We start from the raw sequence: 25,013 nt of genomic DNA, 5'->3' as shown, positions 1-25,013 counted from the left end.
CATATTCAAAAATTACAAAAAGTGTGTCAGTGACTTAAATTTCAGTCCATCTGATTTCAGAAAAAATTTAATATAGCACATAAGGCATATGCACCACTTTTCTGGTATTTTATGCTGCTGTTCTATTATTTTTGGAATAGCCTTGGTAGCCTTTTCTTAACAATTGTAATTTTCATCCAAATATTGTGCTTATATTTCACCTTTTTTATAGAGGGTCTCAAAACCTACAGGTTAATGAGCTGGGGACATAACCACACTCAGACATTCTAATCAATGCAATTAATGAGTCTTTGCCAGTATCAACTTAGTTATGAAAATATACTTTTTATGAAAATATAGCCTGTCCTGAATCAACAAGGATTTCTGAAGACTGAAAATAGCTGACTATGCTGACGAAGCAAGAAAACATCCCGGCTTTTAACATTTTGGACTTGTCAAATCCATGACATGAAATCCATGAAAAATGTCACTCCTGTTAACGGAAAACTGAAATTATTCATTTCAAAACAGACTTTTTTTAAATTCTCCTATTGTGTTCCACAGAAGACACCAAAAAGGTTTTGAACAACTTGAGGGACAGTGAAACATGACAGAATGTCATTTTTTGGGCAAACTATCCCTGTAAAAGAAGAAGGTCTAATATTTCAGTCAGTTTTATATTAAAAAAGTGACAGTAAAAGACTTAGAGGCAAGGATGGTAAATCTTTGGACAAACACTCAGAAAAGTGTTTTCCCTTGTGCTGTATGTAGTTCTTGTTCAAATCAGTTTAATGAACATGACTCAGGCTCTCAGTTTAGATTAAAGGGGTCATATGATGCAATTTCAAGTTTTCCTTTGTCATTGGAGTGTTACAAGCTGTTTGTGCATAGATAAGATCCCTGAAGTTGCAAAGACTAAAGTCTCAAAACCAAAGAGATATTCTTTATCAAAGTTAAGATTCTGCCACGTCCCCCTAAAACGGCTCGTTCAAACACACCCCCACATGTCTACGTCATGTGGAAATATTTGCATAATGCAGCCCAAATGTTCATGCAAAAATGAAGTCATGGTTTCAGTAACCGCAGTAGTGTTAATGCAGCCATGTCAGGAAGACACTGTGGTTTCTATGTGAAAGCTAAAGCACTTTATTTGGCCTTAAGAAAGTAGATGCATTTAGGAATCATTAAGATTACTTACAACAGAACAGCAATGCATTTTCAATGCATGGACGACCGTTTCGTGAACCTAGGAGAGGAGGTAATTCTGACTTTGCTATGACAATCTGGCGCTTCTGAATCAGCGACTGTATGTTTTGTTATTAGTTTAAGTATTTGCTATTGACTGTTCAGATGCGGAGTTTTGCGCGTCGTGTGTGTGTGAGGGGGAGAGTGAGAGAGAAAGAGTCACAGCGCAGTGTCGTTTGTTTGTTTGTTTGTTTGTGTGTGTGTGTGTGCTCGCGTGTGTGAGAGAGGGAGACACGGTCACACAACCGCGGCTTGTGTACTGCAAACACATACGAGCTTCATAACTGTGCCGGTCACGCGACTCTGTTCCCCTTTCGGGCTTGAACTGATGATAAAACTAAGGACATTATTAACTGTCTTTAATTTTGAAAGCTGAAGCTCACGATTATGGAATGGGGCGTTACATTTCCGACGCGGCTTGTGGTGTTCGGCCAATCACAATGGACCGTGCCAGTTGGCCAATCAGAGCAGACTGCGCTTGTCGGAAGGAGGGACTTTGTAGAAAACGAAGCGTTTGAGAGAGGCGGGGCATAGAGGACCTATAATAATGTACAGTATTTGAAAAATAAAAAAGCACCATATGACCCCTTTAAATGAATGTGGCTTTGTATAGTTCCATTCTAGGGTCATTTTAGGCATAAAAAAGTTAGCAATTTCAGCCCTGAAGTTGCTTATACAATGCCTGCAGGCAGAATGAAATGTACAGCAGCAAACTAGCGAAGTTTAGAGCAGAACTGATAAACTGAAGATGACATATCTGACAGCCAGCGCACAAACTCTACTGCATGCGGTTGACATTAAGCAGTTAAATGGCACACTTCATTAATCTCAAGATGACCTGATATTTCCTATATATGACAATGATCTCTCCTGAATCTCTAAAAATGTTACATCACCAGTATTTGCAATATCCAGTGTCAAGAAGATGGCTGCTAAACCAATTCATTGCAAACTAATTCAGTAGATGAGGTCTTCCATTCTTATTGTGCCAGCAGAATGTGTCAGTTTCATGTATGCATTAAGATTTGGTTCAAATTTCCTATTTTTAATGAATAATGAGTCAGATGTATGTTTCTAAACCTGTTGCATATATAGGAATCACCAAAGAATCTAAAAGAGGCCACATTATTTATATCAGTTTCGCCTGGAACCCACAGAGACCCCGTCACCATGGGAACTGTGGAGGTGATTGGGAAAAGGTTTCACATCTTAGGCTTATCCAACCTGAAACGCAGGCAGTTGTGTTCCATGAGATGCCAGCCTCAGCCCAGTATCATTGAAATGCAAACATATCTTCTCAGAAGAGAGCGTGGCATGAATTCCCTTTGCGCCACATCAGCAGCAGTCAACCACGATTCCCCTCCCACACCGTACAAGAGAAGAAGAAACCTCACCCATCCATTTCTTTCTTACTTAGGGTTTATGTTTAAGGTAACCACATAATGATTATCTTTAGGCTGATACAAAGAGATATATTTTAAATATTTTCCTGTTGTTTTAAGGAGAAAAAAAACCCCACACATATGCTGAATCTAATTAAAATCAAAAGGTGAAAATATTTTTTTGGTGTTGTTCTGAAATAACCTGCTATTATATATCAGATTTTCTCCAAGCAAAACTCAGAAAGTCCTCTTTCTTTCTTTCTTTCTTTCTTTCTTTCTTTCTTTCTTTCTTTCTGTGGAATCTAAAAGAAGATATTTTGAAGAATATTGGTAGCCAAACTATACATTCATCCATTTATTGATTTACTTATTGGAGAGTGATGCTGAGATCGGAATTTATGCTTTGGTTAATTTCTGCTGTTTTTAAATGTGCTTGAGAATGAGTAAATTATGGCATTATGTTTAATTATTTAATTTTTTAAGCAGATCCGTTGCTGGCCGACGTAATATATATAATATATATATGTAATATATTAAATAAATAGTAATATAACAGGAATGTGCAAAAGATTGTGCAAAAAAGTTGTACATGGTATTTAAATAGCAGCAATATGAGGTAGAAAAAAATATGAATAGCTTATTGATATAGTGATGTTAACATGGAGTCAAGTGATGTTATGACACAGAGTTAGAGTTTAGGAGCCTGATGGCCTGGGGGAAGAAGCTCCTCCTAAGTCTCTCAGTTTTTGCCATCAGGCTACGGAAGCGCTTACCAGATGGAAGCAAAGTGAATAGACGGTTACCAGGGTGATTTGAGTCCTTGATAATTTTGACAGCTCTACTTTTGCAGCGTTTGAGGTAGATGTCCTGCAAAGAGGGGAGAGCAGACCCTGAGATGCGCTCAGCTGAGCGCAGAACTTTCTGTAGTGCTTTGCAGTCCTGATTGGAGCTGTTTCCATACCACACTGAGATGCACTGAGTCAATACATTTTCTATGGTCCCTGAATAGAACGTTTTCAGGATTGCTGGTGAGACCCTGAATTTCCTCAGCTGTCGCAGATGGTACAGTCTTTACCTGGCTTTCTTAACCCGTGTTTGGAAGTGTGTAGTCCAAGTCAGGTTCTCAGAGATGTTTGCACCGAGGTACTTGAAGCTACTCACCCTCTCCACAGGGGTCCAACTGATCATAAGAGGAGTGTGGGACCGCTGCTGTCTCTTCCTAAATTCCATGATCAGCTCTTTAGTTTTGCTCACATTCAGAGAGAGACAGTTGTCCTGGCACCATGATGTGAGTCTCTCTACCTCATCCAAGTATGTGGTCTCATCGTTGTTGGAGATGAGGCCCAGAACCACAGTATCATCAGCAGGGAGTCTTGAATCCAGTCACAGAGTGAGGAGTTTAGGACAAGGTCTGTGAGTTTAGATGCTAGCTTGATGGGGACTATGGTATTGAAAGCTGAGCTATAGTCAATGAATAGCAGCCTTACATAATTCCCATTGTTGCTGTCCAAGTGTGTGAGGGAAGAGTGGAGAACGTGAGAGATGGCATCGTCCGTAGATCTGTTTGGGCAATAGGCAAACTGAAGAGGGTCCAAAGTATCAGGGATGGAGGAGCAAATGTGGCTCTTTACAAGTCTCTCAAAAACCTTCATGACTATAGATGTGAGTGCAACTGGGCGATAGTCATTCAGGCAATAGGGTTTATTGTTCTTTGGCACAGGGATTATTATGGATTTTTTTTAATGAGGTGGGGACCACGGAGGTAGCAAGGGACTCATTAACCTCAGAACCTCAGAACACATCCGGTTATCCCATCAGGTCTGGCTGCTTTCCTAATGTTCACTTTCTTTAGTGCCCTCCGAACCTCATCCTCCGACACGGTGTTTACAGGATCATTGCTGCTCTGCCTGCTGCTTCCTGACGCACTGGTTGGCAGAGACGCGCCGCCGCTGTTGCAATCAAAGCGGCCGAAGAAGGTGTTTAACTCGTCGGCCAGCAACGGATCTGCTCTCACCTCCGCGGAGGATTTGTTTCCGAAGGCACAGATGGTCCTCAGTCCCTGCCACATCCGTCGAGAGTCATTGAGCTGGAAATGAGACTCAATTCTCTCTCTATATCTGTGTTTAGCGGCTCTTACTGCGCGTCGGAGAGCATAGCACGATGCTTTGTACTCGCTCATATTCCTGGTCAGAAGAGCCTCATTGTAAGCGGCAGTGCGTGTGTTAACCGCAACACGGATTGTTCTGTCCACCCACGGTTTCTGGTTGGAGAATGTCCTTATCGTTATTGTTTCTGTAGCTTGCTCGGTTAGCATGTTTACAAAGCTTAATGCTACATCCGTGAACTCGCTAACGTCAGAAGAACTCGCCTCTGCTGCCATGTAATTTGGCTGAGTTTGAGGGTACAGTTCTCAAAGGTAGTAAGGCCATCGTTAAAAAGTCCATGTGACATCAGTGATTAACTGTAATTTTATGAAACTATGAGAATACTTTTTGTGCGTAAATAAAACAAAAATAACGGCTTTATTCAACAAGTCTTCTCCTCCGTGTAAATCTGCTGCGTGTTCACGGGAGTACCACAATGCAGTGGAGAGTGACCCGTAATAGAAGAAATCTACATTTCAGTTGCATTGCTGTCTATGTAGGGTCAGAAAGCTCTTGGATTTCAATAAACATATCTTAATTTGTGTTCCGAAGATGAACGAAGGTCTTACTGGTCAGGTCTTACTTAATGACAGAACTTTTTCAGACATTTTTGCATAAACTATCCCTTTAAGAGTACAGTGTACAGAGAGTACATGTGCATGACTAATGCCTTGTCCGAATAGCCACTTGAGAGCTTCACATGGAAGTGGGGAATCTCCTCAACCACCACCAATGTTGACGACAGCCATATTGCGCCAGAATGCCCACCACACACCAACTTATTGGTGGAGAGGAGACAGAGTGATGAAGCCAATCAGTATATGGGGATGACTAAAGCCCGGTACACACCAAGCCGACACCGACAAACTAATGGCGACGAAAGCAGACTGAGGGGTTGGCTCACGTCGTCAGCGTCTGGGTTCAAAGTTGCCCTGACACACAGTCCAAGTAGCACATCCGTTCTGTGCATTTCTCGTGCACTGGTTTGCCAGCTGAACAGCCAATCAGAATGATCAGGTGGCCCCACTGGCCGACGAGCTCCAACGCCGATTCAACATGTCGAATTGGGCGAAATAAAGCAGACGAGGACCAACTTTATCCAACGGCACGGAACACACTGAGAAAACATAGTCTGCTGATGAACAATAACTGCATGACGGCCGACTGTCCACTTAAGAGGCCATGATGATGGACAGAGACCAATGGGCGAATTTGGTCAAGATGCCAGGTTAACACCACTGCTCTTTTTCAAATGACATCCTGGGATTTTTAATGACCACAGTGAGTCAGGACATCGGTTTAACATCTCATCTGAAGGTTGGTGCTTTTTTTGACAGTATAGTGCCCCCATCACTATACTGGGACATTAGGACCCTCACAGACGACAGGGTGAGCACCCCCTGCTGGCCTCACTAACACCTCAACCTAGTTTTCCCAGGAGGACTCCCATCCAGGTATTGACCTGGCTCAATCCTGCTTAGCTTCAGTGGGTGACTAGTCTTGGGTTACAGGGTGATATGGCTCCTGGCCATAAAGTACTTTATTATCATTGTAACTGTAGAACTGAAAATGTATTTATTTTTTCTCTTCCACATAGTGAAAGTCAATGGGGCCAGTGTAGTTTTGAACAACAGTTGAAACATTTTTCAAAATACCTTCTTTTATGCTGCTCAGAGAAAAAGAAAGGTCTGGAATGACATGAAACGAGTAAATGACGACAGACTTTTCATGAAAGATCATCCTCTGAGTAATCAAATATTCTTCTGGGATGGAATGGCATTCTCTCTGCTCTCTGATAAAACCCATTTCTCTCTAAACCCATTCAGCGCAGTAGAAATCAACACATCCTCATTTACACTCATGCATAAACTGATGAGAACACCATTCCTCATCTTATAAAAAATAAAAAACGGCTATACATCAGTTTAAGTATCTTGGGGTTTTGTTCACGAGTGAGGGAAGGATGGAACGGGAGATTGACAGACGGATCGGTGCATCTTCTGCAGTAATGCGGTCGATGTACCGGTCTGTCGTGGTGAAGAAAGAGCTGAGCCGCAAGGCGAAGCTCTCGATTTACCGGTCAATCTACGTTCCTACTCTCACCTATGGTCATGAGCTTTGGGTCATGACCGAAAGGACAAGATCCCGGATACAGGCGGCTGAAATGAGCTTTCTCCGCAGGGTGGCTGGGCGATCCCTTAGAGATAGGGTGAGAAGCTCGGTCACTCGGGAGGAGCTCAGAGTAGAGCCGCTGCTCCTTCACATTGAGAGGGGTCAGCTGAGGTGGCTCGGGCATCTGTTCCGGATGCCTCCTGGACGCCTTCCCGGGAAGGTGTTCCGGGCGCGTCCCACTGGGAGGAGACCCCGGGGAAGACCTAGGACACGCTGGAGAGACTATGTCTCCCGGCTGGCCTGGGAACGCCTCGGTGTCCCCCCGGAAGAGCTGGAGGAAGTGTCTAGGGAGAGAGAAGTCTGGGCATCCCTGCTTAGACTGCTGCCCCCGCGACCCGGCCCCGGATAAGCGGAAGAAGATGGATGGATGGATGGATGGCTATACATCACACCACAGAAACAATGCCACTGCAAACGTACATCTTTGCTATTGAAACATAAAAAATGTAAACGGCAAGTGCAGTGAAGCTGTGACAAAGAGAATGAGTAAAGGAGGAAGCCGTATTTTATATTTGCGGTTTGTTTGTTGCTTGTAGAAATATATTTTGTTAGAATAAAAGCTTATGAATGAACATCAGTGAAGCCCCATAATGGTGTAGCAATGGCAAAATATCAGTGCCCGTTCATATTCAAAACTTGGGTTTGAATATGAAAAAAAATAAAAATCTAAAGCCTCATGGGGGTTTAATAAAAAAGCCAAACAAACCAAACTGTAAAAATATTAACTGTAAGGCTTTCCTTGGATGATGAGGAAATTAATTCACATTAATAAGAAATGGCGTGAAGCTTATTCCACCTGATTACTGCAGTATGCTTGTGGTGCCGCAGATGGGAGAGATTAATTAAATCATCTCACCTGAGTCGTGTCTGAATCACATCCAGCCATCTGAAATGCCAGCAGATTTAACACAAGCCTCTTCACTTTTTACCAGATCAACACATTTTATTAAAAAAGTGACACCCTCCACCTACAGTATTATGAAATGTATACGCTAATTTAAAAGGTACAATAAAGTTACTCAGCTTAGAGTAAATTAAATGCTTTAAACTTATCAAAGATTCCCTTACCAAAAGGTAGTATACTTCAAGTTTATTTTATTAAGTATACTTAAGTAAAGTTCAAGTATATTTTTAAGTATACTTTATGTAATAAGTATATCAGTGTACTAGTAGTATATCAGTGTATAAGTGTACTATTTCAATACTCCTTGGGACTAAATGCATTCTTTTTTTAAACACCTGGGACCATTCTTTGTACATCGCTAACTCGGTTAGCTGGATTTGATTGTTGACGATTTGGCATGATCTTGGATTGTTTGGTTCTTTGAAGCTCATCCCGGAGTTGCTGTCATAGCAACAGGTCCATAAGCTTCAACCTGCTCGGGAGCAGGCTTATTTCATGGAAGCAGGATTAGATTGCATCTTTTTAAGTAGAATTGATACTTAAAATCTGTCCCAGCTACTTTATTACAAGAGTATCCTACAGATCCAGGGACAATACTTTTAAATAATAATCATTTAAAAATTAATTTAAATATAATTTAATAATGCTATATAATGCTAATGCTAATAATACTATAGACACGGTCAGTTTTACTCACTGAAAGATTTATTCGTCATAAAATAATTACTTCATAATTGTATTAGGGTCTTACACACATTACAGTTAATCGGAGTCGTGCATTAATTTGAGTGGTGACAGCTATTATGGGAGTGGCTTGATGGAGTGCAGGAGATGCAGATAACATGATCTTGACCCTAAAGAAACTTTAATTAATGCTGTCACGTAACAAATCTGAGTTATAAAAATATAAATAATTGGGAATCATGTAAAAAAATAAAAAATAAAATAAAAACAGTGCACATTTAATTTATCTATTATAACATTTATGTAGTTTTGTTCGCTTGGCGGTTTCCTTATAAAAGTCCAGAAATTTGTCAAGTTTTTCGTCAGGTGTCTTTTTGAATTATATGATGTCATTACGTTTCTGTCTTGCCACCAGCCAATCGCTACAGTGTTGATCGTGGTTTCGAGTATCAATACATAGTCACTTTAAAACCAACCCATGAATGCGGAATTATCTCAGATAACTAAATCCAGCCATACTAATCATCAACAACAGGTGTGTTCGAAGAACCGAATTAGCCAGATCATGATTAGCGCGATGATTATCATCTTGGATGTGTCATTTGATCTTGGATGTAATAAGCGACGTACGAAGAACGGCCCCTGAATGTGGGTAAATTTCATAAATAAAAAAAATAAAGAAATAACATTTTGAACAAAAAGCTGAAAAAAGACTGAATTGGATTCAGAATGATAATCAAAAACGTAGATGATCAACACCAAGGTTATTTTCGTAAACGAAGACTAAAACTAAGACGAAAACGAAACTGAAATAAAATTAAAACGTCAAAATAATTTAAAAACAAACGAAATGAAACTAACAACAGTTATTGAAAAACTAACTGAAATAAAATAATAATTATCAAAAATAAACAATCGTTTTCGTAATCTCTCACCCCTTGGCGGACAAATATTTGAGCTGTGTGGCGCAGCAGCACTAATTTAATTCTGTACAAGACCAGAACCGTTTGACCGTAAAGACCGTGAGTCGCGACCAAAAACGCACCCGCATTAAATCTGTTACATCAGGTAGGCAAACTTATTTATTTTCTCATGTAACACAAGCAATCAAACCAACATTAGGCATTCTAAGATGGTGCTTTGAAGAAAAACAGACACGCAGCGCAACATGATAATTAACAGAAAAAAAAGATAACGCGCATCCTTTCTGTAAACAATAGCCTGACTTTTGCCGAGCATCTTGTGATCACTCTGTCTTTCGAACAAATGTGCATACAGGCTAAATCACATCATACACCCGCTTGAGTCTTCATAAATTAAAATAACATTCAAATATGAGCCTTTACTGTTAAATGCCATTGCCGTTATTATTGAATTTCAGAATTATGCACGGCTGTTCACGGAAAAGTGAACAAGACACGACAGTTACAATATCATGATTATGGTTAAATAAGAAAAACATACATCTAATATAACCAAATTAGGCTGCATTTATTTTCATATTAAATATCTCAACACACATCATTAGATATGACATTAAGGGCAACTTGTGTAGATTAGTAAAAAGGCGTGACTGCTTCATGTGGTGTATATTTGTATACTTTTACCATCTAATCAATCTCAACATGCATTAAATCCAATGGCTCCAATAAGTGTTTGGTAAGCTCATGTTGTCTGAAATGTTTTTACTAATTTGATGGTATGCATTACACAAGTTTCTCTGCATCCGCACCAGTGAAGGTAGTGCAGCTGACAGCCACACTGTCTCTTTATTTATCCTCAGCTGAAATCGCCTTACAAAGCGGGAGTCCACACAACACTAGAGCTGTCAATCAACCGTCAGTTAATTAAATCTACTCAACCCTCGGCTGTAGACAGGAAGTGAATGTACAATTGATGTGAAGGAAAAAAATATTTATCTTCCCAAGGCCAGTTTGATTTTGAAGAGTAATGTTTGTGTGTCTTCTCCTGCGTAAACGCTTCATTTGAGAGTGAAGCGGATCAATGCAGGCTGCACGCTGTGAATGAGAAATGTGCTCCGGTCTGATCGGAGAGAAGGGTGTGAGTGTGATCACACACCTGCATCCTCAAACACCTGCTCATACTGGCATATCATCTCACATGAGTGTGAAGAGCTTCAGCTCTGTTTAAATGAATATGGATGCTTTGCTCTCTTGTTTTTCACTATTTCAAGATTAAACATCCATTTTTCTCCAGTTGCTGCTGTAGCATGCCAGTCTCTGCTGGCACACGAGCAGCAGAAATGTGGGCTAGTGGAGGTGCTGAAGAACGCATTGGCAGAGAGATTCAGCTTATCACAAGCTCATAAGCTTGGATATTATTTAGCTACAGCTGGGTATTTTACCCTTAAAGGGATAGTTCACTCAAAAATGAAATCTCTGTCATCATTTACTCACCCTCATTTTGTGACTTTTATTTTTCTTTCTAAGGGTTTACATGACACCATTTACAACTAAAAATAGAAAACTTTTCATGTGTTTTGAGGGCCTGAAAATGCAAACATTTGAAAACGGGTTTCAAAGTGCACGTTATTAAAGTGCACATTATTATACCGTTATTATCTCCATGTAAACTATAAAAACACAAATTTGTGAAAACATTTGTCATGCATTTGACCATGTTGCTATCTGTATACAAAGCTTTTAAAAAATGCGAAGGAAAACTCTTCCATTTTGTAGTACATCGTTGTTGCATAAACGTAGCCTCAGATCTTATTTGCGCTTTTGTTTAATTCAAACATGGAACATTTAGATACCTCCCATCCGGTTTGATTTTGAGGTTTGGGGTCTGTTACTCACATAAATTTATCATATGACATTAGAAGATTTGAAATAAAGTCATATATACCACATTTATGGTACTTCTGTGCTTTTTGTAGGCTTGTGTATTAACACAGATTTCACTAATCTATTTGATTTTGATTCACAACATTCGATTCCATTCTGATCTTGATTCGATATTGATTTGTTTTGATATACTGTCCGTGTATCAGGTATAGTCTCTTGGGTTTAAATTGGGCCGGGGCCGCCCGAGGCTAAGCCCCGGCACATAGTCTCCAGGGCTCGACATTAATGCTTCATTAATGCTAAACATGATTAAAACATCACTAACCAAAAATAACTATGTAAACACCAAAATGCAAGTATTATTCTGATTTTATTACATTTCGAGTAAGTGGCGAATAGTGGATATAGCTACTGTATATAATGCATCTATTGACAGTATAAGGTTGCGCTGCTGAGGCAAGGTTCATGCAGCCTCTCCAGGAGAAATCAAAACGCGCAACACAAAGAAACTCAGCATACTGACGTAAAAATTCAAAATGGAAAGTTTTTATATTTAAAATACAGTTAGTTAGGCGACATAATTCACCATTACGACTGTTTAATAGTTCTATAAACAGTTCATTGAGCAAATACAATAGTATTAGGTCACTTACATTTTTGGCGTAAACAAAGCGCATCTCAAAGCAACCATCCGATTCATTGCTGAATGATTCAGTGTTTTGAACGAATCGGTTGAGTCAAAGTTTCATTAGCCAGTGCTTGAAGTGGGCCGGTACGCATCGGTACGCAGTACCATCACTTCTATATGTTTGCCGTTAGAGTACCTGCACTTTTTTGTGCGTACCGGTACTTCTGACATGTTGCCGGTACTCAGAGTAAAATCGTCAGGGTCTGGGTGATTAGGCTATGATCCAATATATGATTAGAAATTATATAGAAACTATGTAAATCACACTACCCAGGCGGGATCACCTCTCATCTCAACCAATCACGTGAATGAACACAAGCAGAGTCGGTCTACTTCATTGTGTGGTGCGCAAGAGCATGTCAGGGGAGGCACGCGGAGTAGTAGAATAATAATTAATTATTGATTACTAATTTGAATCAGTACTTTATAACGAAAATCATATCTTAAAATGAAAAGAAGCAGGCTTTTGCAATCACATAATTTTAAACCGTAAACTCCTGGAAAGTCCAAGGATCCAGCGAACGAATTCAAACAGTAAGCTCAAAACAGCGCTAATGCAGAGAAAACACGGCCGATTTCATCAGCGATTACTGAGAGAATAGTGACTTGCATCCAGATGTGAGTAAAATTATTATTTTCAGCGTGTATTTGGCTTAAAAGCAAGAGTAATGAAAGCTGATTATACGGTGGTCAGAGATTTAGCGATTCTGAATGGATCCGTATATTAAAGGCAAGCGATCTTCGGCGTCTCCCTGTGGTCCTGTTTGGTATTGCAGCTTGACTTGTGCTAATTTGTATTGAAAACTTTTATTTAATTATTATTGATTGATTGTGGCACTATACATACATTGTGAATTATTAAAATGTCCTTATTTATTTAATATAAATAAATAACGGGGGGGGGGGGGGGGGGGGGTTCCACTTCAAGCACTGAGCCCATGCATAAACATCTGATAAATCTGCCGTTTGAACGAATCGTTCGAATGAATGACTCAATGACTCACTCGTTAAAAGCTCACTACTGGCATTTTAATTTTGTTGAAAAGTATTAATTTCCACTATCATTTCTTCTTTGTATATTCAAAAAAAAAAAAATGGAAAAGGATCTCATAATTTAATGTAGTTGTATTTTTCAGTGTAAATGAATTAATTTGAGAACGTATAATAACAATCACATTATTATAATTGAATTTAAAGATCATTAAGGCATGACAGATTAATTCAATGAGCCATGTGATATGTAATCCAGTGCATATAATTACCAAATTACTCTTCTTTAGAGCTATTGTTTTAGCCAATTATCAAGTTTTATTATAAAATTATAAAATTTTATTGACTTCCTTCCACAGTTGTAACTCCGATTGAACGATTACGTAAGACAAGAAATATTTTAGTAAATTGTACTGCTTCTTTCGACAAACCTTCTGATGTTCATTCACATTTCTTTTGTGCTATAACTAGTAATAAAGAGGAAGAGATGATCAGTTCAATGTGCTTCATGTTGCCGCTTAAACTGAGGCAACTACAGCTGTTACGCCACATTAAAGTGCCCCTATTATGGGTAATGAAAGGTTCATATTTTGGTTTTGGAGTACCCAACAACAGGTTGACATGCATTCAAGGTCAAAAAACACTTTCATTGTCTTATAATATGCATTTATTTTTACCTTATTTGCTCAACGACTGCCAAACGATTTGTTTAACGATTAATTTTTCCAAACCCCTCATTTGGGTGATGCTAATCTGCGATGATTGGTCCGATTCGTCTCATTTCCATTTCATCTTGCCTGTAATGCCTGATGAAGCAGCGTTTGTGAGCACAGTACTGCTTTGTGTACAGCATTACCAGGGAAACCGCTATTTTACCGCTCCAAAAGCGGCACCTAGTGGCAAAGAATGAATTTTCACTTTCATTCATACCGACATGAAAAGATGACAACATGCTAATGTTTCATGTTGATGTAAACATGAAACGGCTTGGGATTTGTTTAAAAAAACGACTCATTTCAATGATTCAGAGTCGACTCTTTCTTTTGAGAGACAACAACTTTATACACGGTGAATTTTCAGATTTAAAACTTTGCAGGATGTTTTCATTCACTTAGAGCTGTGTTACACACGGCATGAAAGGTAATTTTCAAAAATCCATAATATGGGCACTATAAAGAATAACTTTTATTGTTTGAATTTGATGATAAAATTGACTGAATCTGAAAACTGAGATTACTACAACTACATTTTGTTAGTGCATAAACAGAAAACACCATAAACTAAAAGTTTGATCTTGGAATTTAGGATCAATATTGGTTCATGATCATCAAAATGAAGATCGACTGAAATTGATCAATTTAAATTGTGAACCAAGCCCTACTTTTTTGTCATTTTTGGACCTTGGCGACCCACGTTCCTACTCACTTACATTTTAGAGAAAAATGCAGTGCAAAAAGTTTCTTCTATTGTATTTTACAGAACAAAAAAGTCAAATAGGTTTGGAACCACATGAGGACGAAGAAGTGATGACAAGATTTTAAGTGAATTACCCCTTTAAACACAAGAAAAGTAATTCTGCTTTCAATATTTCTTAAAACGTTATGTGCCTTTCAAAATGGCAAGCTTCTAAATGTCTGTTAAAGATAAAAACAATTCCATCTAGTGTCAGAGTATTTTGGTTTCCATGTTTTTAGCAAGAATTTTACCCTGCAGCCATTTTAAGGAAGAAAAGAACGAAGTATGAAGTGCCATTGTTAGTATTTCCCAAAATAACCTTTGGATCAGAAACTTTGATTTGACATTTATTGCTTTTTACTTTATGATTTCCCTTGCTCCTTGTATTTCTATAGATGTCTCCAAAATCTTATATGTTTCCTGTCATTTCCAGATTTAACTTCTTTCTAATGGCGCTTTTCCACTGAATGGTACGGTTCAGTACAGCTCACTTTTGGGGGGTTTACCACTGGGTACAGTACCTGGTACCTGGTACTTTTTTAGTACCACCTCGGCCGAGGTTCCAAGCGAGCCGTACCATTACCAAAACGTGACGTGTAGAAACTCGAGAAAATCATCACTGCCTTTGTCATTCAACTTGCGGCACAAGACACAACAGACCCACTAGATTTAAATCATCACAGCCTGCAAAGGATTGAACGCAACTGCTGGCAAAAATGGTTGTTTCGTTGTCTGTTGAGGAAGTACAGACGATCCTCTCGTTGATAGCTGAGGAGCGGATCCAGCGAGAGCTTAATGGAGCGACGCAGGATTAAAACGTTTTTCAGGAGTCACGGCAGTTGAGGCGGCGCGACTATAACGACATGTGAATAATCCCGCCGACTCTAAGGCGGTACTAAACTGCAGTGGAAACACAAACCGAGCCAAACTGAGCCGTGTCGTGCCGTTCTGAGCTGTGCCGAGCCGAGTCGTACCACGCAGTGGAAAAGCCCAATAATAACACATCCCCTTTGTCTTTATCTAGTAACTGAAAAGAGTTCCCCTTGCTTATTTAAAAAGTGGCTCCACTGGGATCCTGACACATGCTGGATCTAACTGATTTAATTTCCGGCCTGTCCCAGATCACCCTATATGTCTGTATTAATTACTGATAAAGAGCATGTCTTAATGAAACTGACAGCATTGGGACTATGTGGTGGATGTGCACCTTGTCAGTGCACAGTCCAACACTCAGTGTATATGCTGCTGGGATTTACAGAAATTAATCTTGTAATGATCGCAGGTGTATTATACAGCCACTTACATTTTAATCACAAATGTGTCAAAATTATACCAGTTTAATATGCAAGATAAAAGCACATGATCCACAAAATGCATGCCATTTTCTACACATATACAAGATAAATTAATATGATCCACATGATGCATGCCATTACCTACACCATAGCCTAATATAATGCACTTTTAATGACCATGTTTATAAGGTTACCATTTATGAGTGATAATGTGTGGCTCTATTTAATACGGCTTTGTTACAAATGGTTAAAAACAGGTTTAGATGTTCAGATCCAATCTAAACCTAACCTATCTTATCCTATCATATTCTGTCATCAATTACTCAACCCTCATGTCATTCCAAATCCATAAGACTGATCAGAGTTTATAAGTGAATTAAATCTTAAATTAAATCTGTTCATCAGATGTGACCGTCTCTCTTCAGAAGACTTGGATTGAACCCCTCAATTCATGTGGATAATGTTTTACAATGTTTTAGGAAGTTTTGTAAGAGTGAAGTTTTGTACTTTCAATGGAGGGACACAAATCTCACAGGTTTCATTAAAAAATATCCTCATTTGTGTTTCAAAGATGAACTGATTTCTTATGGGTTTGGATGGAATGATGTGAGGATGAGAAAATGATCACAAAATTTTCAGTTTTGGGTAAACTCTCCCTTTGATTTCAGTCTTTTAGTGTTGAAATGATCTTTGGTTTTAATTATATTGGTGCAATAAAGAATTCAAATCTTTTGAGCTTTGATTTTATTTTTAGACAAATGTGTATATTAAATATATATCATTTTAATTTGCCCCTTCCTGTATTTCATAATTTTGGTCATTTTCATTCTAAATATTCTGTAAAATCCTCTAGATTACCTTCTATAAGAGATTGTGTTTTACATTGCATTAAATGTAAAAATGTAATATTGTACATGGTCCCTTTCAAATAAATAAAGAAATAAATAATTCTATCAGTTGCTTAATTAAAGAGTGTTATCCAGTTTTCCATTTGACATTTCCGTTTGAAGTCTCTCTGACTAATGAGCAATATACTCAAAAATGTTCCTTACTGTGACGATGAGGCCTTTTTCTTGGAAGTATTTGACCAGGGGGATGGCATTCTGTTTGAAATTAGTCAAGCGTCGATCGATAGCTTTAGGGTTGTCATCTGGGCGACCCTGCTGCTCCGCACGCTTCTCCAAACGCTCCTTCAGACGCTGGTTAGAGCAGGCCAGAAACACCACCAGGTCTGGAGTACAAATCTACAGAGGAAAAAAAGGAGGTGAGTGTCTCCTAACTAGTAATGTCTCAATTCAAGTTGATATTGTTGGATATAGTCAGAGCCGATCCTAGACTTCTGTGCGCCCTACGCAGGGGGGGTGGGGGGTTACGAGTAGTTATGAACGAATGAATGAAACACATTTGACCGTGTTCACTCCGTCTCGAATCGCGCTCGCGGAAAGCGCTTGAGAAACAGTGTCTCTTCTGCGGCTCGCTATGCTTTCAACACGTTTTTCTGGTCTCAAGCAAGAGAAAATGAAAATCATTAGAATGAAATCATCTTTGAGAGCAAGGGGGCCCCCTGGTGTTTCGGGGGCCCTACGCAGCTTGCGTATTCTGCGTATAGGGAGGATCGGCTCTGGATATAGTCACCTTCTGGCAGTCAAGATCAAAGCAACTTGTGTCTCAGTGATCTGTGAAGATGTAGCTATTAAGAACCACTCTAAGCTCACACGTCTAACTCATCTTCTGGTAAGACTGCATGGCCCCTCATATTATAATGAATGAGATTGGATGTGGACCACAGGGCAAATAAGCACACGTCAGGTGTCTTAGTTATAACATTCACATGTGAAACCACAGGAAATGCACAGCATTTTATAATATTGAGGATTTAGAGAAATGTCACAGTCTTATTTTATCTATTATTTTAGTTTGTAGGCTTTATTGTGTGCAACAATTTTGTTCAGTTGCAAAGAAATCTGCTAGAGAAAGTAAATAATAGAGTTGGTTGCTATGGTTACGGACACAGTTAAACAATTATCAAAGACTAACAAAAAAAATCTAAGATGTGTGATAACACAGCTTGTTGCGTTGGCGTTCAGTATACACATATTGGCTGTTTCAACAATGTTAATGATTTTTTTTTTTATATATATGTATAAAGCTTTTTCAATTTAATTTACAGCCTCCTTATCAAGTTTAACATGTCAAAGGTCTTAATTGTATCTGCTCCAATAGCATGTCAGCTGTGCTGTTTCTTCTTTGCTTGTTGTTCAACTAACTGAAAACTAGGAAAATTAAAATACAATACACCGAATGTGGACTGTATCTTTTGTCTATTTGCCAAACTGGCAGCAGGCCTACATTGACATACGTGCATTAAGTGTTAACAAAATGATACATTTACATTTACATTTATTCATTTAGCTGACGCTTTTATCCAAAGCGACTTACAATTGCTATATATGTCAGAAGTCGCACGCCTCTGGAGCAACTAGGGGTTAAGTGTCTTGCTCAGGGACACATTGGTGTCTCACAGTGGATTCGAACCCGGGTCTCTCACACCAAAGGCATGTGTCTTATCCACTGCGCCAAAAATGATGACCTCAAAGAGCAGGTATTTGATCTGAAATGCACTGTCATCCTCTTAACCAGTTGCCTGCTGGAAAGCCTTTTGGGAATGCGCACTTAATTAGTCACTGGAGAAGAAAAAAAGGCTACAAATGTCAGTTCATAAAAGCCTGAAATCCTGTCACAAAACAGAAAAGCAGGCTGATTATCTCAACAGAGGCATGGCAGGCAAAATGTCAGTGAAAGCTAAAACACTGAAATTATTTTTTTGCCATTTAAAGTACACTCTGTTACTGCCATTCAATCCAAACTTATCTGTAAAAAGGGATTTGGATTTACCGGAGGTCACGTCATTAGTAAAAGTCAATCAATAACTAAGGTGGGAAAACTGGCCAATAGTTTTTGAAATCAATAATAGGAATGAAAATTTTCGACTCAATCTAATATGGTTTCCACTAAAATATAAAGCAGCACAACTGTTTTCATTATTTATAATAATACGAAACATTTCTACCAAAGTGGCATATTAAACATCTGATATTACACACTGCAGTAATGGCTGTTGAAATTTCAACTTAAATATCACAAGAATAAATTACATTTCAAAACATATTCATTTAGAAAACAGTTCATTTAAATAGTAATATTTCACAATTTTACTGGTTAAGCCTTGGTGAACATATGAGACTTCTTTCAAAAACAAACCAAAAAAAATAAAAAAAACATCAAAAAACCTGTCACGATCACCAACTCCAATTTTGAGGTTATTTTTCAAAAAAAAAAAATTTGTGGCATTGACCATGTGAATTCTTTATATAAAAAATGTTTTACGAACTTTATGCGAAAGGTGAGATGTTCTGGATTCCATAAAATAATGCATGTTTCAGCTTAAAGAATTTCATAAAGCTAAAGCACAAGCTAAATAGAAAAATGCTGGATATGTTCCTGTGGGATGGCATGAATATGAAGATGCTGCTGGGCCTCTGAGGGTTGTCAAAAAATGTCTGGCGTCTTGTTTTAAAGGGTATTACACTTAAAAAAACAACAAAAAAAAGCTCAGGGCCCCGCTACTTATACCTCCCCATGTGTAATACACATGACAGACTGCCAATCTACCTAACCGTGATCGCAACCCTCTGAGAAATGCTTCTGTCCTGCTCTTTTCCCGTAACTCTCTGTAGAATTAGCCTTATGCTAATCTTCAATTTCTATTAACTGTTCTGTTTTTTTATCTTCTAGTTTCCACTTGTTACCTCATTCATTCCAGTTAGTCATTATCATCCTGCTGTAAATTCCCTTCCTTTTTTAATTTTGTGTTAAATACCCCTAATGAAAAGAATTATTTGAAATTTATTAGAAATTTTGGGGTGAATTAGTGTAAGCAGGGCTGAAGTCTTGCTAACTCATGTCAGTGCAGTTGAGAGCGTTACTATTATGCCCTCAGTCAAAGCACTGTTCTACATGCCAACTGCATTTAGAAAACGGCTTGATGAAACAACCTCAGGCTTGAAACATCACATTAGCAAAGGCCCTTTAGTGCTGAAAAGAAAAAAAAACCTCATGAGCACAGTATTTTATTAATTTCAGTAAAGGCCACTAAAACAACAACAAAGACAACAGAAAGACTCTGTTGTCTAAAAGAATAAGTCTCTGTGATATAGCCTGTGTTCCACCCTCTAGAGCTGCCACATAATTGTCAACTAAACGTCAATGAGAAGAGGCTTAGTTGACCAAATTTAAAATAGTCGGTTGGTTGCAGGAAAACAAAGACTCAACACGAGGAAGTGAAGTCACACAGTCTGTGACTGACAGATCGTTAACATGGCTGCTACAGTATATACTTATTAGTTTTTATGTAATGTAGCCTACAGTAGGGTTGAGCTGGTCAACTTGACGACCACCCCTAGCCGAGTACCATACACGGTGGGATAACACATGCTGTTTTAGGTGAATATTACAACACAAATTTACTACAAAACATTGTTTACAAAAGAAAAAACAGGTTAGCAATTTGTGCCGAATGAGAGAGGTACGTCAACAGTATTCAGTGTTCACAGTATTCAGACGAAAAGTACTCGGATGCCCTACTTCTTCCAGAGTGATTCTGAAGTGTGCATCCAACGTACACTTTTCTATCCCCTGAGGCCACAGGAGAGGATTTGTGAATGACAGTGAAGTGCCACAACTGATGCCGATAGGTCATGTGACAAGGACAACATGGCAAATATAGTATGTCTCGATTAAATTCACACTACACATTCATACTGTACAAATCATACGCTTTTAACAGTCACAAAGTTATTACTTATTTCAAAGACGTACTCACTAAACCCAGAGTTTATCCAGTTTAAGATGTATACTTAAGTATATTGAAGTTTGATGTTTTGATATGATAATACAATTTCTGCTACAAATCCATATGTTTCTGTCCATTAATAGTATTGATGAATTTTGGTTAACAATTTATAATAATTCCCTCATAAATGCTGGTAATTAGGTACATTGGTACAATCCTCCCCACTCTCCAAGAACTGTACTTATCCAGAATGAGCAAAAGGGCTTCCAAAATCACTCTGGACCCCTCACACCCAGCACACTCCCTCTTTGAACTGTTTCCGTCTGGTCGACGCTACAGAGCTCTGAGCACCAGAACGGCCAGGCACAAGAACAGTTTCTTCCCTCAGGCAATACATCTCATGAACATTTGAACACTTAACAATAAATATGAAACACACAACACTATCATACATTTATTTAACACGCATACTTATTACATTTCAAATTTGCATACTAAATTGTCTATTTTGTATATTGTGTTTGTGCTATTTTGTGCATTGTCTATTTTGTCTATTTGTATATTATTATTTTTATTATCAGTGTCTTGTCTTTTCACTGTCATTCTGTCGCACTGTGGAGCTTCTGTCACAAAACCTAGTTCCTCGTATGTGCAAACATACCTGACAATAAAGCTAATTCTGATTCTGATAATGTACAACTGAGCAAACTAAAACTAATAGCATATATGTATACTTTAGGTACTAATATGTACCTTTAAGGTACTAGAATGCACCCCTTAGGGGTAAATGCAATACAAAAGCTGCTTTTCCACCGAAATTACCTTGAACAGTTTGTCCCAGGAACTTTTTTTCCCCTAGACCTGTTGCTGTCTGTGTTTCCATCGCGGCATAAAGTACTGTGAAAATTAGGCAAATAGTCTGGTGATGTAGGACTGCGCACGACTGCTCCTCCCAGTCCAGGGCCGGACCAAAATATGCAAATTTCGGACTTGCATCCCCGGTAGTTTGGATGTTGTAAGTTCAACTCAGGAGTGTGAACTCCCGGGGACGGGATGACGCAAGTCAGGTAATTCTGCAAATGGAACAGCAACGTACTTGATAAAGTCAGTCAGCTCATCTTGGATACTGCAATTTTCCTCACTGTATTTACAATAAAATAAAATATGATATCAAACACCACTGCCTCTTTTCGTTTTCATTTAAACATATAGCCGCAGAAATGTAGTTCAGGAAATGTACATTCATTACAATGTAACAAAATATTATATCAAACAGCATTGCCTCTTTTCATTTAAATTTTAATAAAGTTATAAATATATCAATTTATATATAAAGTTATGAAACATTTTTTGCTCAGCCAAAACGACATGACCTGGAACAAATACTAGATTTATGAGACCAAAGACTGCCCGTTAGATTTACCCAAAATTAATTATATCCATGTTTAACCACTACAGAGACATTAGAGCCAGCAGCAAAAGTCAGAAGGACAAGCCAAGTTGAGGCTGCTCTTGGTGGGATACATGAGCACTGAGCGCCCATTGATCGCTTGGAGCCCACGTCTCTGAAATCGGTGAAGCACATTTTCAAATACATGCTGTCTTTATAAATAAACCACAGATTTAAGTTTTAAACAACTATATTCTCAAAAACAGTAATATATTGAAAATTATGCAAATATGGTGGTTGAAATACAATGCTGTGTGAACTCAACCAATCAGCATGTTCAGCACCCAAGTCCCACCCCCAAAAGTTCCAGAACTTTGAAAAAGTACTACCTTGCGAGCAGGGACTTTTTGAGGGGCAAATTATTACCCGGAACTTTATTTAGATCCTGGTTGCCTCTGTAAAAACACGTGCCCAAAGTGCCTAGTTCCTGGGGAAAGTTCCTGCGGTGGAAATGGGCTTAAAGGTGTACCTTTTGAAAAGGTACTGCTCCAGTGACAGATTCTGTATAACTTTTTCTTAGCATATGACGGAGTAAATCAAATTTCAAAATAAATAAGCACGGTACACTGAACAGTCCTTTTAACTTAAAAAAAAAAAAATGAGTACTTTTCCTGGAGTAATATGTTATTAGGATATCTGTACTTTTACTCAAGTACTTGAATCGTATACTTTGTCTCCCACTGAGGGTGAGTAAAAAATGATGACAGAATTGTCATTTTTGGATGAAGTATCCATATGATATATGACTGAACTCTACAGTACTGCTCTACACATATGTGACCACAAAACCAGTCCTAAGGGGAAATTGAGATTTATAAATCATCTGAAAGCTGAATAAATAAGCTTTTTTATTGACGTATGCTTAGGATAATACAATATTTGGCTGAGATACAACTATTTGAAAATATGGAATCTGAGGGTGCAAAAAAAAATCTAAATAGAGAAAAAAATCGGCTTTAAAGTTGTCCAAATGAAGTTCTTGGCAATGCATTTTACTAATCAACAATTAAGTTTTGATATATTTACGGTAGGAGATTTACAAAATATCCTCATGGAACATGATCTTTACTATATATCCTTATAATTTCTGGCATAGAAGACAAATCTATAATTTATACCCAGACAAAGTATTGTTGGCTATTGCTACAAATATACCCATGCTATTTATGACTGGTTTTGTGGTCCAGGGTCACATATATGGATTTTGCTGAGTCAGTTCAAGCCACCTCCTCCAGGACTGACATACTGGAATAATATTTAGCTGACATTTGAACAGGCTGGGGAGACGGTGTCTCTCGGCTCTGCTCGCAGTGGAGGTATTTGGTAATCCTGTAATGATCGCTGTTAAAGCTGTGGTCTGATCCCCTCTCGTTCTGCGCTCGTCTCCTAATTGGGTTTTAAATCCCTTCATTGCTGCTGCTCATCTCTATTCTGTGAGAGTCAAAGCTAATTCAGTTACTGAGGTTAGTTGTGGTGACACTGTCATTGGTTGCCCGGTCACTGAACACAGTCACACAACACACAGTCTCTAGGGTCTGTTCAAACCTCCCTCCATCCCACAAACACACAGACAATAAAAAAGACTCATTGTTATTCATATCATCTTCTGCATTGGTAATTCTGTTGTCGTCTTCTCTGATCTGACTTCATTATACTGTTTTCATTAAATCCAAGCTGATCTCATACCTCCATGTTTATTCCGAGGAGGTTTGCTCCAAGATTTTGCCATATTTTTTTTCTTTCACTTTTTGTACTTTTTCTTTTTGATGTCTTTAGAGAAGTGGTGCATGCAAATTACAATATTTTAATTAATGTGAAGTTATTTTGTGATGTATGCTAAAAAGATATCACCTTTGGTTTTGGAGGTTATCCCAACTCCAGATTTTCCTTTGATTATATCCTTGTTTTCATTAACCAGTTGAGCAAGAAGTAACAGTGATTTGTTTGCATGTCTTACTATCAGCCATGATTATTCCACTCTGTTAATTAAACGCTGTTTATATGCATATTCACTAATTGTATAGAAGCACACATTTAAGAGGCTGAAACTTAGCTGAACATATACTTGTTTAATTAGTGACACTTAGCCTGCATTTTAAAATCTTTATTTGAATGCGGCAAAATTTTTATTTTTAAACCTTTATTTGAATATGGCAACATAATATCGCGCTCTACAATATTTCTATGAATAAATCTCTGACAAAGACTATCAGCCGATCACTGTGTGCATAGTTAGTAAGCATCATCCATAGCAACGAGGTCAACCCCAGCTATTACTCTTAGCTTAAAGGTCATTACACACTGAGTCCGAAATTTTCACATGTGTTTTTCCGTTTTTTCGTATTCCCCATCCTTTCCTATCAAAATGCATGCTACGGATGCGAAAACGCAGAAAAAATCTAACCTGATCCGAATTTTTTTTTTAAGTTTCGGAAGCAGTGTGCAAACGTGATTGACACAACGTGAGGTCGTATTTATTTTTTAACGTGCAAAAATTTCGGACTCAGTGTGCAGTGACCTTAAGACTTCTCTTTTCCTTAGTAAAAGTTTGTCTCAGCAGCTTTGTGAATAGGTTTTAAGAGAAAACTCTTAGCTAAAATCTATTACTGCTATTTATGAGAACTCTTAGTGGTGAGATAAAATGTTTTGTGAATACGGGCCCTGACTTTTTTCTGGGGAACACAAAAAAATATACCTCGATATTCTGAATTGTCCATACAATGAAAGTCCAGTGTTTTTGGGATTGATTTTCAAAAGATCCTCATTTGTTGCAGGTTTGAAAGAACATGAATATGTCAATAATGACAGAAATTAACTATACATTTTAGTTGATTTAGTTCAAATGAACTAACCATCAACGTCATAAAACTTAAACTGAGTTAATCATTATAATATATATTTTTATTTTATTTTATTTTGTCATCCTCTGGGTTACAGTCAAATGAGCACTCTTCTTCTTGGCCAAA

General features: G+C 38.3%; 1 protein-coding gene across 1 annotated transcript in view; it reads right to left on the bottom strand.

Annotated features, from left to right (window-relative positions):
* The window catches only part of LOC306881419 (adenylate kinase isoenzyme 5-like), a 105,331-nt gene that overhangs the window by 52,746 nt on the left and 27,572 nt on the right, over window positions 1-25,013 (bottom strand). The window contains exon 6 of the mRNA XM_079435514.1: window positions 16,798-16,989. Coding sequence (XP_079291640.1) covers window positions 16,798-16,989 — 192 coding nt within the window. The remainder of the gene's footprint in view (window positions 1-16,797; window positions 16,990-25,013) is intronic.

The sequence above is a fragment of the Barbus barbus genome (assembly GCF_936440315.1).
Source record: "Barbus barbus genome assembly, chromosome: 15".
Classification (NCBI taxonomy): Eukaryota; Metazoa; Chordata; class Actinopteri; order Cypriniformes; family Cyprinidae; genus Barbus; species Barbus barbus.
The sequence above is the reverse complement of the archived record's forward strand: the minus strand, read 5'-3'. Positions and strand labels throughout refer to the sequence as shown.